The sequence below is a fragment of the Lepidothrix coronata genome, unplaced genomic scaffold (assembly GCF_001604755.1).
Source record: "Lepidothrix coronata isolate B3197 unplaced genomic scaffold, Lepidothrix_coronata-1.0 Scaffold66, whole genome shotgun sequence".
Lineage (NCBI taxonomy): Eukaryota > Metazoa > Chordata > Aves > Passeriformes > Pipridae > Lepidothrix > Lepidothrix coronata.
Window position 1 is genome coordinate 3,426,562 of NW_016690246.1, and position 19,199 is coordinate 3,445,760.

At 36.4% G+C, this 19,199-nt stretch overlaps 1 protein-coding gene across 2 annotated transcripts in view; it reads left to right on the forward strand.

The window, feature by feature from the left end:
* Window positions 1-17,678, forward strand: part of MAPK11 (mitogen-activated protein kinase 11) — a 32,497-nt gene extending 14,819 nt beyond the window's left edge. For both annotated transcript variants that reach the window (XM_017818220.1, XM_017818221.1), the window contains exons 3-12: window positions 226-284; window positions 1,386-1,497; window positions 3,816-3,845; window positions 3,978-4,025; window positions 6,405-6,519; window positions 6,642-6,713; window positions 8,382-8,461; window positions 12,071-12,149; window positions 13,594-13,767; window positions 17,011-17,678. In XM_017818220.1, the coding sequence (XP_017673709.1) occupies window positions 226-284; window positions 1,386-1,497; window positions 3,816-3,845; window positions 3,978-4,025; window positions 6,405-6,519; window positions 6,642-6,713; window positions 8,382-8,461; window positions 12,071-12,149; window positions 13,594-13,767; window positions 17,011-17,084 (843 nt within the window). In that variant the 3' untranslated portion in view covers window positions 17,085-17,678. The remainder of the gene's footprint in view (window positions 1-225; window positions 285-1,385; window positions 1,498-3,815; window positions 3,846-3,977; window positions 4,026-6,404; window positions 6,520-6,641; window positions 6,714-8,381; window positions 8,462-12,070; window positions 12,150-13,593; window positions 13,768-17,010) is intronic.
* Window positions 17,679-19,199: the final 1,521 nt, after the last annotated feature.

Consider the following 19,199-nt stretch of genomic DNA (forward strand, 5'->3'; position numbering starts at 1 on the left):
TTGTAGTAATTATTTTTTGTAATTAATATAATTTTCTGTTGATCATGGATATAGCTGAGGTGATACCTGTATAGACCTATAGACCTATAACATTGTGCCAGTTTTCAGGATGAACATGTCATATTTTTGTAAGTTTCATCCCAAAAATGCTGAATGCTGTCAATACTAATTATATACTGCTTTGCAGATTTCTAAAAATAAAATGTCACTTCCTTCACCTTTCAGGTTATAGGATTGCTAGATGTTTTTACACCTGCAACATCAATAGAAAATTTTAACGAAGTGTAAGTAAAATTTTAAAATCATTCTGACTAGTTACGAAGTAAGTACATACCACTCTGGTTTTAAAAAGGAAGTACATACGTTTCTATTCTAATAGACTTACAGCAGAGTTGACTTTATAAAAACCTTTTTGCAACTTTTCCACAAAAGAGGTTGCAGGAAGATGGACCTCATTTTTGTACATTTTAAATTATAATTAATAAGATTATAAGTATATGGTGAGTGGTTTAATGCTGCATAAGTTCCAGAAAGCTTAAAACTTTTTCAGTTCAATTGTGTGTTAGCTGTAGATTATCTTTTCACAGATAGACAGGATAGTTCAGGAATGCAGGAAAGTATTCTGTTGCTTAACAGAGATAAGGTAAATTCAGGCTAGAGTCCTGACTAACCTAGGATTAGATATATTTTGATCCTACTCAAAGACACAATTTATGCTGAGTTCCTCTTGGTTTACATAATGTATAAGCTCTTAGGTAAACAATTTAGCAGAAGAAATAGTAATTAATCTGTTTTTGTCTCCATGGAAATTAGTGGCCAAACCCCTTTGACTCTGGGGAAAATTACACAAATAGGAACTGGATATGACAGATGCATACTTTTGTCCCAGTGCTGTTTTTGGAAAGAATCAACATTTCTGCAAAATTTGTCAAAAAATAAAACTTCCAGTGGGAACAGGGAAGGAAGTTACACAAAACACTCTTACTTCAACCAATCTAATGTTAATTTCCATCCTCCATCATCAGATACTCCAAGGCCTTGCAGGTCTAGTAATGCTCCCATTTTGGTCTTGAGTGAGGCTTCTTCTTCATCAAAAAATACGTTGCATCACTGGTGTATTGTGTCATGGAGAAAACAGAGATAAAAGCTTTTAATATACTGTAAGGACTTTTCTTTTTCATTATACCAAATCTCATAGCAGTGATTGCATTATTAAAGCTCATAGTTGATTTAAAGGATATAAACTGTGTTATTAGACAGAAAAAGAACCTACATGAGCATATGTAGATACTCTTTATATGTGTTTCTTCTAGAAGGATTTACATTCTGCCATTCTTAAATGAGGTGTGTTTCTTTGTTTTCTTCTCCCTGTTTTATTTTCACAGGTATCTTGTGACAAATTTAATGGGTGCTGACCTGAATAACATTGTGAAGTGCCAGAAGTTAACAGATGATCATATACAGTTTCTCATCTATCAGTTACTTCGAGGTCTTAAGGTACTGGCTGAGTGCAAGAGTTTTAGAGTCCACAATCTAAGTGTTGTAGTAATGACTGTTTCATTGCAATGACAGTACGTAAGGACTTTTTTTTGCATGTCTTAGGACTGCACAGGTAGCAGCAATCATTTCAGAAATTATCAGATAGTTTTTCTAACCAGAAATAGACCCCCAAGCCTGCCAATGTTTATATGCATAATACATGTGAATACTCCTCTTGAATGTTTAGATTAGTTCTATTTAAGTTACTATTGCAGGACAATCACTTGCTGTATAGTGTCTCAAAAATTCTGAAAAATGTGAAATGGATAAAGAACAATATGGCAAGTAACTCATATTTTTGCTTTGAAAGACATAAGCCAGTTTGAAAAACCACAGTCCTGATTTTTGTAGAGAGTGCCACATAGATGAAGAGCTAACCAGGTCAGTTGGGTCCTTTGGGAAATGTCTGGAAGTAGAAATTTATCCCAGCCATGTACAGTGTTGCACACAATCACTTGGGATTTACTCTGCCTGTAAAGTCATTATTTTCCTTTAGTTTAAATTTATACAGTTAGATAACACAGGTGACTGGCAATGAAAATGCATCATGATTTGCTTCCAAAAGAATCAAAATATGTATAATTTTGCTGATGTTAAACATATAAGTGTCTATAAACAGGTGAAGAAGTAGGTAATGTTTCCCTTTACTGGGTGCTAAGTTTTTTCTCAGACCAGTATAGATTTTCCTGGGTATAAGCAAACAGAAAAGAGAGGAGTCAGCTGCTTTAGTAGCTAACTGAACAGTAATTGATATTTTAGACACGGAAAATAAGTGTATGTTTGAAAGCAAGCCATGGTAAATACTGGTTCTGAAATATACTTATTACCTGATTTTCATCAAGTCACCTTGTGCCTGAGACAGTAGTTCTTATTCATGCATGCAGGTTTTGTCAATTTAAGTGCAGATTTTAGTGAATAAAAATTGCAAAACCTAGACCTTAATTATTTTGTCTCATTTACATGAGTTAATAGCTTAATTATGAAGATGGATTCTGGCATTAATTATCCAGCTTGAGGTTTTGTTTATAAGTCTATCTTTTGTGTAAGAGCTAAATCATAGTAAGAATTGTACTCTAAGTAAATATTAATTTCAGAAATGCATTCAGGTGCATTTCTGGCTCTGTTTCGAAGAGAAGTGGCTTGTCTCTTCCGGAATTGAAATTCCAGTTGGAGAACATTTGATCATGTATATCATGTATATCTCCTCACATCTATGCTGGAGTCACTGCAACTTGTATTCACATACCTGAGTATGCTTTGGGCCTGCTGGTGGTGGTAGGTGCGTTCAGCAGTGTGGAGCACAGGCTTTGCATCCTGCAGAAGCCAAATGAGCAATCAGTGTCAGTGTGGAGCTGCAGTTTTCCAGGCTTCTGAGCTGGCTGGTAGACCACTGCTTGGTGGCACCGAGAGGAGCTCTTGTGGTCGTCTCAGCAGAGCAGGGGCACGGCCCCTTCTGTCACAAGCAGTAGTTCGGTTTCATCTTCATTGAGCCGCTCGCAGCTGTTGTGAGGAGCACTGAGAGGTGGCCTTGCCTTCTGATAAACAGTGCTTAGGTCTGGAACACGGAGAATGCCCTTGTGTTTTCTTTGGGTTTTCCCAGTTGCTATACAGATTTTGCATATAATCACTGCTCCTAAAAAAGGTGAATTCACCTCTAGAGAATGAAACAGAACATTTTCAAGGTCTTGCTGATGTTGATAAGTAATATGATAGATAAATTTGCTGTTAATCCTGACAAGGGAATGATAGGCAATGACAGAATAAGCTTTTCTCAATCTTCGATTTTAAATGTTTTATGTAAAATAGCAGAAACACTAAATAGCCGTGGAAATACTGCTTTGAGTCTCTGCTTTGAAAGTGGACCTGAGGTAATGCTATGGCCTAGGTAGGTATTTTGGTCTCTTACATGATGTTAAGTCACCTTTCTGTACTGTGACTTCACTGAGACACTAGCTGATCAACATGTTCCAGCTAAAACTGGAACAAATTCCAGATTGGGAAGAAATTTTCAACAGAAGAATCACTGCAAGTACTTTCTTTTGTGGTGGAATCTAGTAACTCATGGTTACCTTTCTTGAAATATCCAGTTCTGGATAAGACAAAACAGGGAGGTTTTGAAGTTTGACATACCTCTGATCTGAAAATGTGGTGTGACGTAAGTATTTTCTGTATATAAAACAGTCAGTCTCAGAAACAAAAGAATAAGACAAGTGACTTCTACCTCCCTTCACCTCTAAATTCAAATCTTACCTTTTTTTTTCTTTTTTGTCTCACAGTATATTCACTCAGCTGGAATCATCCACCGGGTGAGTTCACTCATTGGTGTAATAAAAATGAATGGAACGTGTCCTTCTGTGCATCAAGTGTGTTACTAAGAAATAGTTACAATATACTTTAAAAGGTTAAAATAGTACTTGACTAACTGTGTTCTACCACAGGACCTGAAGCCCAGCAACCTAGCCGTAAATGAAGACTGTGAATTGAGGGTAAGTATCATGTTGTTGTAATGAAGAATGTTGTAAAAAAAGCTCTCAAGATGACAGTTTTCTGAGAAAACATTAGCTACCATTTTTATTTCTGAATCCATTAATTTCAACTGTTTGCTACTGTTCCTCCGCTGGCATAAAATAACCATTTCCATGAACATGTGTTTTCTCCCAAATGCTAATTTAATATGAATGTAAGAATCTTTGCAAAATGTTCATCCCTATATACCCCACAGATGGTGGGGGTAATAATTAGCTAATAATAGCTAGTAATTTGGCCCATGAGTGAGTACTTAACTGAGTATATCTTGGAAGCCTGACCTGTGATATGTATCTGCATCTGCCATGTTTAGACGAAACCTTACAAAAACTTTCATTTTTACATCTGTAGAACATATAAGCCAAATTAAGTAATGATGGCAAAAAATATATCAGTATTACCAGTTATAGGCAGTAAAAAACCAACCAAAAAAAAACCCCAACCAACCAAAAAAACCCCTGTAATCCATGCTTCTCAGATGCTATTTTTAATATACACATCTAAATAAATACATCTCTTTCTGTGTCCGTGTGATACAATATTGCATCATAAGCATGAGACTCAGGAAAAGGAAAAGATGTCTTGTAGCTTTCTAAGCCTTTAAACCTAAGAATGAGAAATTTAGCATTTCACCATGACAGCCAGAAACATCTTTCTCCCTGTTTCTAATACTCTGATGTAATCACTTTATTCCAGCTGCGAGAGATTTAAGAAAAGACTCCAAATACTACAAGATCAGCAAAAAATCACAATAGCGAATAAGAGTAGTGCAGTTAGGTTCTTGCACTAATCCGGATTTGTGGTGAGAAACTGTAGTTCCTGTTTGGTTCAGTGACACTTGCAGATGCTCAGCAAGTTTCATTATTATCTCTTTAATGTCTTTATGCATATATGTTCAGCATCTGTGAAATTTTATGGGTCATCTGTTTCTGATCATGCACTCTAAAATGTGTGCTGTATTTTTGTACTGTAAGTAAAGGAGGTTTTTACTGCTTTTCTTCTATTATTGTGCTATCTGTGCACCTCCCTGCCTAGCATTTGTTACACCACTCTCTGCTTTGTTTATATATATAGCTTTACTTCCTCAAATTATTTTTAATAGAACAAACTAGTAGATATTTCCAAGTACAAACAAAAACGAACTAGAAACAGAAAGAAGGAAAATGTGTGTGTACAATACTTGATAGAAGGGATCAGCTGTTAGGGAAAAATATTGCAAAAACCCTTATAAATATAAGAGCATTAGTGTTTAAGCTTCACACCATTGTTTGTGCCTCATTTGCCTCATATATTTTTCTTTCCCTATTTAAGAAATACATTATGCTTTTAAAGTATATTATAGACAAGGATGTTAATGTCTTATTTATATCTTAATATTTTTATTTAGGCTTTTCATATCTTTTAATTGGATTATAACAGGAATTTTGAATGAACCTCTTGAAATTTTCTTATTGCCAATGAAAAGGATTAACCATCAGCTTAATAAATAATCCTGGATCTCAGCACAGGAGATATTCAATGGTCTTATTCACATTTTTATGTGAAGAGATGCTAGCTAGCTCAGATGACTGACTTAACAGCACTGAGGCTCAGATGGTACACTTTCACAGCAGACTCTCTTAGAGCTAGGGTCCATAATTAGTGGGACATAGACTAATCAGAGAATAGAATAGAAAGCAAAGATGAACAGAAAAAAATCAATTGAAATAACTTCCCATCAATGTAAACTAAGCAAGGAAAAGCATATGGAGGGGAACATTTTGCAATCAAGCCTATCTGTACCTAAACAGAGCTCCTTTGTTACTTTGGTGTGCAAATTCTACCAAAAACAGATGGTATATGATTTGAATCTATCTTTTTATGCAGGATATGTTTCTTTCCTAGTGGCATTGGGTTGATGTGTGATTTGGGTAAATGCTTAGACATAAGAGGGAAACAACAGGAATTCTGCAGATTTGTGATCAGCTTGTATGATCTTGAAATGGCTACTGGCACTTGCTGTTGGCGTTTTACACAAATATTCCCAGTTGATAATAGTGTTTCATTTTTAATAGCAACAGTGCTTATTTTTAGCAAATGAATGTCAATGGAAAATGTAAAGTTTACCTTAGAGAACAAAGGGCCAGGCTCATTGTAGTGGAAGCATCTTTATGCAGACCCCTAGGCTACAGGGATACAGCAGGGAGAGCAGATGAGCTCATCTGCAGAGTGCTCCTGTTTTACTTCACCGATAGTGAGGGACTATGGTAAACTCAGAAATGAGAAATGGGGAAAAGCAGGGCCTATAACAAAGGTGAAAGAGGATTTTTAAAAATTATTATTTTATTTTTATTCTGTAGATTTTAGACTTTGGTTTAGCTCGACAAACTGATGATGAAATGACTGGATATGTTGCAACAAGATGGTACAGAGCTCCAGAAATTATGTTAAATTGGATGCACTACAATCAAACAGGTAAATTGTGAAGGCTTGCATTTTGCTACAGCTGGATGGAGTGATAGTTTTAAACCAAGAGGAAATTGTATTTAAGGGTCACTTTGATTCATTGTACACATTTCTCTCTCTGTTTTTGGCAGTTGACATATGGTCGGTTGGATGTATCATGGCAGAGCTATTGAAAGGGAAGGCTCTATTTCCAGGAAATGATTGTATCCTTAGTATAAAACTTAAAATGCAGCTACAAAAATACTCTCTAATTCTTCCTTTTTTTCCTAAGGAATTGAGTGCTTCTATGGAAATGTTTTTGAGGTCACAAACTGGTAAAAGAGTAAACAATTTGCTAATCTTTCAGTTCAGTGTGTATATGACAACTGAATATGAGACTCACTGCTAGGATAAAAACCAGTAACAGATGTTCCAACAATAAGTTACATTTATTCTTTGTTGTGTATCTGTATTTAAATAATAAATTAGTTACAACAGAGTAGACTTCTTCCATGTGTAGATCTTATTGAAATAACACATGCTAGAACTGAAGCTGAGTAAAGGCACTATTTTTTCATCAGCTAATACAATTTTTAAAAATAGAACTGCTTTTAGGCTGGAAGTTCCTAAAATGCAAATGAGTTAACTTTTAAATAATAAGTAAATTAATTGGCCTACTGTGTCCTGTTATTAAAAAAAGCCAGAAAGTTCCAGAAATGTCACAGGAGCAACAAAACCCTCTCTTTTCCGCAGCACTGTGCTGTGGTCCCTGATGGAGCATCAGGGATTTCCATTGGCGTTTCCTGTGCTGGCAGGAGAAAAAAAAAAAAAAAGAGATGTTGCTGAGGAGAGCAGTAAAATAATAAAAGAAAGCAAAAAAAAAAAAAAGAGATGTTGCTGAGGAGAGCAGTAAAATAATAAAAGAAAGCTGAAGAAAAACACATAGTAAGGAATGAGGAAGCAACTGCATCAGAGGAGAAAAGCTTTTAATATAAGAAACAAAGGCACATTCTTCTGTACTAAATATTGGCATTTCTTGCAACTCCAAAACCCCTCAAAAAGCAAATACTTCTGCTAAAACTAAGCTATTGCCAGGTGCAAAACATCATGACATTAGAATTGCCTGGAATACTGTTAAGAGAGCTTGAGACCAAGTCTCTCCGCTGACCTTTCTATTGTGCTCAGCATCATTAGACTCTATTGTAACCACAGGCATTCTCCAGGTGTTCATCATATGGAGATGGCTGTCCCCCAGACTGTTTGATTACATGATACATGGTATTTGGAAAAATCAATACATCTAGTTTTCAAGAACTCAGATTTTTTTTTTTTGCTGTTATAAAATATTGTCTGTAGTTGTATGATTACATCAATTTAAATAAAGCTGTAAAATAACCTTGAGTCTCTATAAAAAATGTATTATACAGGTCACCTATGACAATGAGAAATGAACATTTTCAAAGTTTTAATCTTGAGAACAATATAAAACAGATTTTTAAAGCTACAAAATAAGAACTTTTTACTCGCCAGTCTTAAGATTAGTCATCTAGCCCTGCGTGCTGTGTCATACTAGACTGATCTTCAGAAATCCCTCAGATTGCTGAAACATAAATGTTCTATTAAGATTAAGCTTAAGAATATTAAATTGAGAACTAGGACAGAAAAGCAATATTTTTCATGCAGCTGACGTACCTGACAGATTAATCTGGTACAGTAGAGAATTTGATACTCCACAACTAGGCTTAAGCAGGTATGAATTTGTATCTTTCCATGGCCTGTGGTAGAATTTTCTTGCTGAATACTTTTAGACATCTTAGTTATGTACATGGAAGCTCATTAATTGTCTAAACCCAGAGGGACCATATGCTGTTTATTTCCCTGAAATAATGAAGATATCGATCAACTAAAGAGAATAATGGAAGTTGTGGGCACACCCAGTTCTGAACTTCTGAAGAAGATATCATCAGAACATGTGAGTTCACAGCTTCATTTGGTTAACTGACATTCTTTCCCTAATTGGCATCATATGTCACTGACTGTGTTAGAGATACTCTGATTTGGAAATGAGCAAACACCTTAAAATTGTCTGTTTTTTGCTGCTAGAATGCCACCATTAAAAAAAAGTTCTTTTTGGAGGTATCCAGATCCCTTGACTGTCAGCTGGATTAATTTTAATACTTGTTCTCATGTACTCAGTTTTTGAAAGGAGTTAAGCAAATAGTCCTGATGATCATTTAATTTGTTGCTATTCTTATAATTAAAAAAATTCAAACTCATGCTCAGCTCAGAGCATTATATTGTTGTTATTAAAGCTGATGTCTGTAATTTTCATAGTTTCCATTGTTGTAAGGATTCTAAACAGAGATATCAGAATCCAATAATGTGTGTTCTGCATGAGTTAGATCCCTGATTTGAAAATCATATTTATTCGTCTCTGAATCCTTGCATGAGGTCTACTTCCCTGATAATATCCGTAGTTAAGAGTGTGCTTTTTAAATCTGCATGTGACTTCTTTAGAATAGTAATCTAGTAAATGAACAATTTCTACTTTGTTTCTTTGCTAAAGCTGTACTTGAAGGATTCACTGTAAGCAATAACCATGGATATCCAGCTGAGGAATGACATGTGATATTGATTGATAAAGGCAGGTGATGAGCACAGTGTAAAAGTTCAGATAAACAGGAGCACGCAGATACCTCCCTAGCTGCAGCTGTTATCTTACACCTTTTCTGTATACGCTTCAGACTAATACTAATAGCTATTTTTCACCTTGTGTGTATATTGATGGGTTTCCTTTGACCTTAGTAATGAGTACATTAGTGGGTTAAGTAAGCAGGAGCAGTAGGAGAGCCAGAACAATGCTATATTTCTGAAAGGTCCATGCATAATGAAACTTCATCAGCCAAAGCACAGTCCCAGAGGTTTTGGGTACACAGCACCTGGGAATGGCTGGGCAGGAGGCTAACTAAGCATCCATCCTTTTGCCAGGGACTGCATCAAACAGCAAATCTCATACTGTGCTGTCCTAAGCATAGGTCCTTTTATAGTCTTGTGGGTCCTTATGTAGCCTTTGTGTATTGTTATTAAGATACTACAGTTTTTCAGAGTAGTGTATACAAATGTGTGATTTACCCACAACTAGTAAGATTCTGAACTTTTGATCATGGGATTAAGCACTTTAATTATTTACTGGAAATAGTATCTGCTTTTGTCTTTTAATTTGTTGTGTTTCAGAGCATACCTCAGTGAGCTACAGGAGTCCTGAAACTGTTTGCTGGGACTAATTATAACTTTAAAGCACAGGGAGAATACAAAAAACAGGTTAATGAATGGGAGTGCTGCTAGGTCACCTCTGGGCTGCTGCTGCCTGGTTAGAGGAGCAATGTCAAAGGAGCTGCATACCTTGCTTGGAGGTAATTGCCACTTGCAAGGAGGTTCCTTCATTGTAGCTCTTCTTTACCATGTAGTTTTGCCTTATTGTTTAGATATTTCTTAATGCAGCTTGCAGCCATGAACAATTCGTAACATTCCTCTAACAGCAAGGTCAGAGATTTGCTGAAATGTCAAGCCTATTTTTAGTTATAACTAGAGGATTAAAGAATTGGAAACTGAACAATCAGCCACATGGGATGTTTCAGCACAAGTTACTGAGGTATTTTGTATTTCAGAGTAATTTAAACATCTGGATTCTGTTGGTTGGGTTTCTGTGGTGAATATATAAGCAGAGGGGACAGGTTGGTAAGTATACTTTGATAGGTCTATGTTGTTTTCAAAGGACTTCTGGGCAAGGTTGGAGGTAATTTTCACGGTATCTTGTTCAATCATGTTTGGATTAATGATATTGATTGATGTCCATAGAGAAACAAATAATCCACAAATCCACAGATATTTGTGATAAGATAAATCTACCTTGTTTCTGCCCTAATTTATAGCTTTCATGCGAGAATGTGTGATAGCTCTCTATTGCCCTGCTGTTCATATACATATATATATATACACACATATATATATACGTATATACATATATATATATATGTAAACTAATGTCCTGGAAGACTTAGCTCTAATAAGAGCAGCACACCTTGGCCTTCTAGGAGGTGTTAGCTGCCTTTATGAACCTTAGGGGCATAAAGTGAGTGCAGCAAAGCCTCTGTTTGACTTTTAAGTGTTTAAACATCCTCCTCTGCCTGACAGGCTACAGCTGCTTAGAAGAAATCATCCTTTAACAAAGCCTGGCTGCTGTCAACCCCCATAATAGAAAGGGAAAATACTAGTATCATTTTAAAGAGTCGAGGATGTAATGCATAAAGGCTTTCTTCCTTTAGTAAGACTCTGAAATATGTCTCTAATGGCAGTCTGGAGTTTTGTTAGAATATGCTTACATCTTACAAGAAGCAGAAAAAGTAAATATATCTGCCTTCTTAAACAAGAACACAGTTTGAAAAGAGTCTTTGTTATGTAATGATTTAAAATATCTTTACATCAGTTCGTCATAGCTGCAGAAATAAAGATGATGGCTGAGAGACAACAGTGTAGGGAACAGGATCTGTTTCCCAAGTGTGGTTGTAGGATTGTACAGGTGATATGTCACAGTATTTTATAGTCACTTCTTAATAGTCCAGAAGGTAACTCCACAATTCTGTTATCTCACTTGAAGCCGTGGAGCTGCTTAGTATGAACCACTTTATTTCCATTGCTGTCTTGAGTAGGCCAAGGATGCTTAGTTAGCCTTCTGCGGATAGTGTCCTTCTAACAGGATTGCTAAGTGAGAGAGACATCTGTGTAACACAAGTATGTTTTAAAAGGATTAAGGCTTGTTCAAATACCAGCTGGGTTTTTTTATGGATTTGGAAATAGCCATTTGCTTTTTTTTTAACTGTTCAATTTCAGAATTCCCTGTTCTGTCTGATCCCAACCCTTAGGGCCAGCATTCAACCTCTTCTCTTGCTGCCCTGTCTGCCTCAGCCTAGAAATTTGCAGCTTACTTAATGTCAGGCTCCACACTGACCTTATGTGAGCTGTGATAATACAGTATTGTACTGTAGTATAGTACAGTACAGAATGCGGATCTGGCGTGCAGGTAGGCTTTTCCTGGCTGAGTTTGGATGAACCTTTCACAGCCACAGTGACAAGACAAACTGTTAAATATCTGAAAATCTATTCCAGGGGAATAGACTTTGGTTAGTGAAGCTACTGTTGAAAAAAAGGAGAGGAGGAAAGGCTGCAGTTTGAATGATACCATTTTGCTGAAGGTAACTGGAAGATGATTTAAGTTGAAATTTCTGATTGAACGTTACATGCCTATGTTCCCAGGGGATATTTTGCAATAAACCGGTAAGCGCAGGTGATAACAAAAGTGCTAACACACAACCCTTATTCCAAAATGCACCTGCTTAAAACTCTCTTGCTTATTGTGCAGTATACAGGAGTGATTGCTTAAAACGAAGTCATACATTATGGTTTTATGTAAAGGTTTTCCATGTATAAGAAACATAATGTTGAGGTTTTTAGATTTAATGTAGTTACTATTGAGCAAAATTTAACCTCTCTGCATGTGGTATGTATATTGATTTTTTCCTAGGCAAGAAAATATATCGAATCTCTTCCACATATGCCTCAACAGGATTTGAAAGCAGTATTTCGTGGTGCCAATCCATTAGGTAAGAAATTCAGACTAATACAGATGAAGTTTTTCACTAACATAGGAACACAAGCCTTCCTTTGCTATATGATCCCATATAGTAATGATCAAACCAGTGAGAAGAGCATTTCTTAACCTTTCATCCTGAGACTGTTTTCCCTTCATGAAGCCTGTGTCTTTTGTTTCTGGTGGAGGTTATGGGAATCTCCTGTGGAAACGGTCCATGGATGAAAAGCAAAAGCCAGCTAATAGCAGGAATAAATAAAAATGTCATGGGATCTAGATTAGAGACATCACTTCTAGCTCAGGAAGGCCATGAGCTGTAAATGGCTGGCAAGCAGAACATACCAGGAAGCATAGCTGTTTGAATGATCCTTTTGAGTATTATTTCCTAGGAATATATGAGCCATTGTTGGACACAGGATACTGGGCTAGGCAAACCCTTGGTCTGATCCTGCACAATTGCTTTTATGTCTAACCAATTGGTTCTGCCTGTTGCAAAAGAGATGTTTCTGTGAAGCTTTTCTTGTGGCATGGCAAAGGGCCATGAGTCACCAGAGTCATTTCCCTACAGCGCCTGGTCAGTTCCATCAAGTGCACGTTATAGGGAAGTACTGTGAGTTAAAATGTTTTCACAGAATCACAGAACATGCCGAGATGCAAGGAACCCACAAGGATCATCAAGTCCAACTCCTAGCCCTGCACAGGACAATTTCTTAATTCAATCTGTGTATTAATGCCAATTTTATTCTTACAAATATAGGTAGCTGTGAAAACTTTCTTACAGAAAATGAGATTTATTTGCCTGAGGTACATAACAGCATGTCATGTATTAATATGATAAGGAAAAACTAATGCCAATGTTTATGAAAGCGCTAACATTTTTTTTATAATATTTTAAATAGTTAGGATAAAATTTCCATACAAAACTAATTTCAGCCTTACAGATATCTCTCATTTCTAGTATTCTTCAACGGTCAACTTCAAACATATTTTGTTTATTCTGGGTCCTGTAAAGTTGCTTTGGGGTTTTCATCTGATTGTTTCATTGGTGCCGCTAATTAAAAAAGTAATCTCACATCCACATTTTATTATTCACAAGTTACTTAACTTGATCCTGATCACTGCAAACTTAAGCACATATTTAACTTACAAGCACACACAGATCTTTTTAGAATTAAGTCCTTGGATGTCTGAAGAGGTGAATCAGATCTCAAAGGGACTATTATGAACTTTTGTGCATACCACAAGCAAACCAGAAGCTTCCTTCAGCTCTGAAAATTGTACTCACAGTATAAAATCTTTAAAACTTATTTGTTATCTTGCCTGAATTTTGTGAGTTTACCAGTAATGTTAACCGTGTTTAAGGTGAGTGAGGATATACTGTGTGTCGATAGTTGCCTTCTTTTTTATTTCTAAATTATCTCTTCTGGCTTTGAACCGTGTTTCTCTTTTTCCCTTAGCTGTAGATCTTCTTGAGAAGATGCTTATATTAGACAGTGATAAAAGAATTACTGCCTCGGAAGCGCTTGCACATCCATACTTTGTCCAGTATCACGATCCGGATGATGAACCTGAGGCCGAGCTGTACGACGAGTCAATAGAGAATAAGGAGCGAACCATAGATGAATGGAAAGGTATCAGAATTGCACACAGCAGTTAATACATGCAGCAGAACAAAACCTTATTTAAATTGCAGTTTTCCTCCATTTCTAACCAGAGGAATTTGAACTTCTAAGCCTCAGGCAAACAGGTCCCTGTATGTACTTGTGGGAGTGGAGGGGTGGAAAGGCTTGTGTTTCCTCTCTGGACTTTGCTCCCTTCCCTCATTCTATCATCTCCTCACTAGATTCCCTGTACCAGTCTTCAACTTAACTAAAAGCTGATGCTATTACCAGGTAATCACACATTCTGTTTTGCTTTTAGTTTTCTAGATCAGATCCCCAGCTGAAGTAAGTGTTCTAGGGCAAGTGACACTGGGATTCTGGTCTAGCTCTTTCAGAACCAGAAAGTAGTATTTTCCCCGTGGATGTGTATTTTGTTAATAATTCTTTAGGTAGCTAAGAAATTAGGATTAATAACTAAACTATGCTACTGCTCCTGTTTGAGATGAGAGTTGATGATTTTACTTAGGAGTCACACCCCAGAACCTTTCTTTGAGAAATACCGCAGCAATCTTTTATTAGTTAATTCCATGCTTGCATCATGATCATATTGCACTGCAGTATCACAGAAGTAAGGTGGCCAAACATTCAGTTGCAAGTACACTGAAAAGTACAATCCAATTTCATCACTGTCTAATGGGGACATATTATGCTAAAAATTCCTTACTAGAGATTTTAAATTGAGAATAATGTTGTAGAAAACTAACAGTTTTTGTTTATCAATAAAGGTCTTTCCTTGACTTAAGATGTCTTTTATAAAATAAATGTCTTCTGTTTCTATTTGTATATTCTATAACTTTTAGTCTGGGAAGGTTCAGTAAAAATGTATTAGCATAGTGGTTAGGTTTATGATGTCTCCCTTGTCTTATTGTTGCCCTTCCACTTGTGCCATGTTTTATCCTGGGCGTTGCAGGGGAGACAAACAGACTGACTACAGCAAATACATCTTAAAGACAGGTAATAGTGGGGTCGTGGCTCTCTATACAATAAATCAACCTCCTCAAGCCCTGGAAAGGCTTTTCTAGAAGTCTACTGTGTCTGTACAAACAAGGAGGATTGGCTGGCATTGCTCACTCATGTTCTCTTCCGCAAAACCTGGCAGCCTCCAGCACCACCCATACATCTTGTTTGTTTAGAGCTGAGTTCAATTGCCTGCTAGACTTAAGAGTGAACTATTTCTTTTTTCCTTCTGCTTTTTCAGTTGACTGAGTCTTAAACCGGAAATTTTAACAATTTCCGAATCATGAAGCTGATTTCTGTTTGTGATGAAACTCTGTTGATATTATTTCAGGAACAATCTTAGCTTAACAACTTCTAAACTGAAATGAAAATGTGAAGGTGAATTCTCTAGGAAGAGCAGTATCATATCATTTATCATTACATTTATCATGTATTATTTTCTACATCACTGTCCTTGCTGGAACTACAGGTCAAATTCTTCTTTATAAAGGGGGAAAAAAAGGCCTGAGACAAAAATCTAAAAAATTACACAGGATGTGCAGTGCTTCCTCCTTCCTTCTGGCCATATTTTTATCTTAGGGAATAAACTTTTTATTTTCACGTACTGCATGGTGCCACATTTAAGTAAGATGGCGTAAAATGTTTGTAGTGTTGATGAAATATTGACCCAGTTTCTCAAGGTATCAATGGCGTAATTCTCCTCTTTTTTTCTGTTCAAATTAAAAATCAGTGGCACTTGATCCCAAGAGGGACTTAGCACCAAAGTAAAATGATATTTCAGACACTTTGTCTTACACATTATGTGCTTCAGAGTTTCCTTGACCTACACTGCACACTGCTGAGGTTTGCAGCCCAAGCTCATAGATTTCTTACAAAAGTGTTTAATCGGTTAGAAAGTATTTCAAAATTTTAGAGGCCAAAAGTATGCTATTCAGAGGTGAATGCTACACATTCTCTTAGCTGTTGCTCCAGTTGCACATACCTCTGCTGAGCAGCTGGCACAAGAAGCAGGTAAGGAGCTTTATAAGCATACGATGTACAGCCAGTGAGAATAATTTCTAATAACAGTTCCAGGTGTCCAATCTGTGAGGACTCTGGCTTCCTCCAAGTTCACTCAGGACTGCTCTAGCTCCTCCCTGGATCTGGCTGTTACCAGATGCTATTTAATATCTACAGCTCAGTCACTGAAAGAGTCTCCTAACAAATCCTCTCACCTCTGCAGATCTGCACACATAATTTCTTTCAGAGAAATCCTTCACTGAAAGTGGCATGTGGGTCACTGTGCACCATGATACAGCATAACACAACTAGAGCACAAGCATAAGATTTTTTACTTACTTTTTAGAGGAGTTGTAGGTACACTTGCAGGTGTAGCAGCTGTCTCAGAGCTATTTAATAAACAAACTAATAGGCACGAGTTTGATATGATCTAAACATTACTGTTTGGAAAACAGAACCTGAAGTAATGCATTGTTAGCTATATGTTATATGTGAACAGGATAAGGTCTTAAAATATGGTATCAAACTTGAGAAATTACGTAAGAGGCAACCACTGACGACATATTCCATTAATGTCCAAGGCAGACAACACAACATGACTGTCAGCATGAAAAGATAAAGGATTATTCCTAAATCAGAGTAAAATAGTAGGGAACCCATGGTCTAGCGAAGCCCTTCTTGATGAAAATAGAACTGTTACATGCTTCTAAAACAAAAGAAAATTTTTTTTCAGAGGACCTTAAAATTATATTAGTTACAGTAACACATAACTCCTCACCCAAAAAAACAGAAGAGATCGTAAGGCATTAGCACAGAATTGCAAATGATTTATGTTGAAGGCAATTGACTGAGAGATGATAAAGAACATGCTCTACAGTTAAAAGTGTATATTTGAAAACCTCTTTGAGTGCTTTTAAAGATTCCATTTTCCATTACACTTTGTCTTTTACTACATCATTTTGGCAGGTCATCTGACAGCATAATTGATGTTTCCATTTCAGGGCCTGTGTGTTTTAGTAATTAGTTGAAGGGGACAGTCATGTTGTACAATAACAGTATTTGTGAGTCTAATTTGCAATCTGAGGTTAAGAGAAGGATTCCTAGTGAATTCAGTCTATTTTTGGATCTGGACTCTTAAAAAGGCTGGAAATACAAACTGCAAGTCACATGAGTCTATAGAACTGTTTTATCTAGAATTTTTCTTTTTAAGAGAATTTCACCTAATTCTTCTGTCTCCCTTACCCCCCACGTTTACAGAACTTACCTATGAAGAAGTGATTAGCTTTAAACCACCCGACTTGAAAATGGACAGCCTGGAGATAGAACAGTGAACACAGGCAGCTCTGTCTTGCCTTGCTGCACTATGAAGACTGTTAAAATATAACCATCCAATTTAACCTGTGGTCAGATGTAGATTTTACTATCCAAAGATGTTGGAGAAGATGTGGAAAAGAAGATGAATTAAACAGAAGCCAGATGTTATCTGTTTTGGGTGGGAGTTTTTTTGCCTTGTAATATGAATGTATTCCCAGCTCACAAGGGGTGATAAAGAACTGCTTCATTCTGACAAAATTATGCACTGAGTTTTGTCAAGCTGTGTGGTCTGCATGTTTCATTTTATCAGTTGTACTGCCAAAATAGAGGTGATCTCATAAATTAATTTTAAAATTGTACATTTAAAGCATGAATGTATACAAACATAGAGGTCCATACAAGCAATCCTTTTTTGTTCTGGCATTTTATCTGTTTGTTTTCATACTATTTATAGTTAGTGCCTTTATAATGAGAGGGCGTGGTAGCAAGATAGACAGAATATGCCTATGTAGTCACATCTGTGGTGGTCTTACACATTTACTGGATGTCTCTCAAGCAATCTTAACACCAGTTGAAAGCCAGTAAAAATAAATCTTTGTCTTCTCTTGCCATCCAAGTGTCTGTTTTCATTATTTTCCCCATATACTTTTCCCATCTACACAATACCCATTTCTGAGATGATTTTACTTCCTGATGGTATTTCTAACCTTGCCATCACCGGAGTGCTGGTGAATTTGCCTGAGTTTACAGGAAGGTGCCTTGAAGGTATTGTGACAGAGCTCTGTAGACTTGAGCAAGCTTCAGTAAAGGCTGTCACAGATGGCAGTGCAAGAGTACTCAGTTCAGTTCACAGCGTTGAATTAAATATTTCACATGGTCTTAATTTTCTTCACATAATCCTTGGGAAAAAATTGCCATTGGAAGACATGACAAAAAAAGGAAATTTAAGAATTTGACAGACTCTCATTGGAGTTTCTTTTTAAGCAAAAATTAAAAGGCTTTCCAGCTCTGAAAAGTTGGAAAATTAAATAATAAATTGCAGGATACACCAGATACCAAGATTTTTTAAAGAATTAAACTTACCTAATTTTTCTGTTGAAGGCATAATACTGTAGCAGGAACATCCTTTTGTCGCGAGGCCTCTTGTGCTGTACTGGCTGTGTCTTTCTACACACTTGTGGTCCACAGTTGTTCAGTGTTGTTCATTTTTGTGTTTCGCTCTTGCTCTGTTAGAGTCTTATTTTGGAGGTGGCTTTTTATAATATTTAGGTTTTCTGAAACTTTTGTCATTAATATTCAATTGTATAGCTCTTACATGAGGTAATGAATTCTACTGCATTAACTTACCTTCCTCTGTATCTTTTCTATGTAAAAAGAAAAGCCTTTTCTTAATAAAAAGATTTAAAAAATAAAAAGTCTAAGAACTTTGATTTTTCAGAAATAGAAATAGGCATCTGTCTAGAAAACGGAATTTTCTCATTTGTGGACTAAGTGATGGTCTGCTTTGATAATGTTGCCCAGTTATCCAATACTTGTATCCAGTGGAATACAGCCACTTGTATTCAACTTTCTGCAAGGTGTATTAATCTGAAAGTAAATGCCTGCATGGATTGCTTGTGAATCCTCTGAAGTGCTGTCTGACCATCATTTCTTTGGCTTCCTGTGAAGCTGGATGAGGCCTGTAATGATCATGCAATGACTGAATTTCATGCTGACTAAAATAGTTGGAAAGGTTGTAAATCCTTAAACTGTTTGTCTGTCTACATAATGAAAATAATCACTCAGTCATGTATTAAATTTTTTTTTTATTTGTTTGTTTGCCAGTTAAAAGTAGCTCAGTGCTTTATTTTCTCTGAAATCTGATATCGAGACTATGAGCCTGTTTTGCAGCTCCATACCAGCTGGAAGGGCAAGGATGAAGTAAAGAAATTTCACAAGAACTTTATGCACCCAACAATAATTAATTTAGTGTGGGATTTGTCCCATCATTTCTTTAATCTGATTTCCCTGCTGTGAGGGTAGCCATTGGCAAATGTGTTTCAAAGGGTGTATAAAACTCTGTTGGCCATACCTCTGATACTTGAGGTAGAAAGTTTTATATTCCTTACAAAATTTGTTCTTCTGCCAGTCCT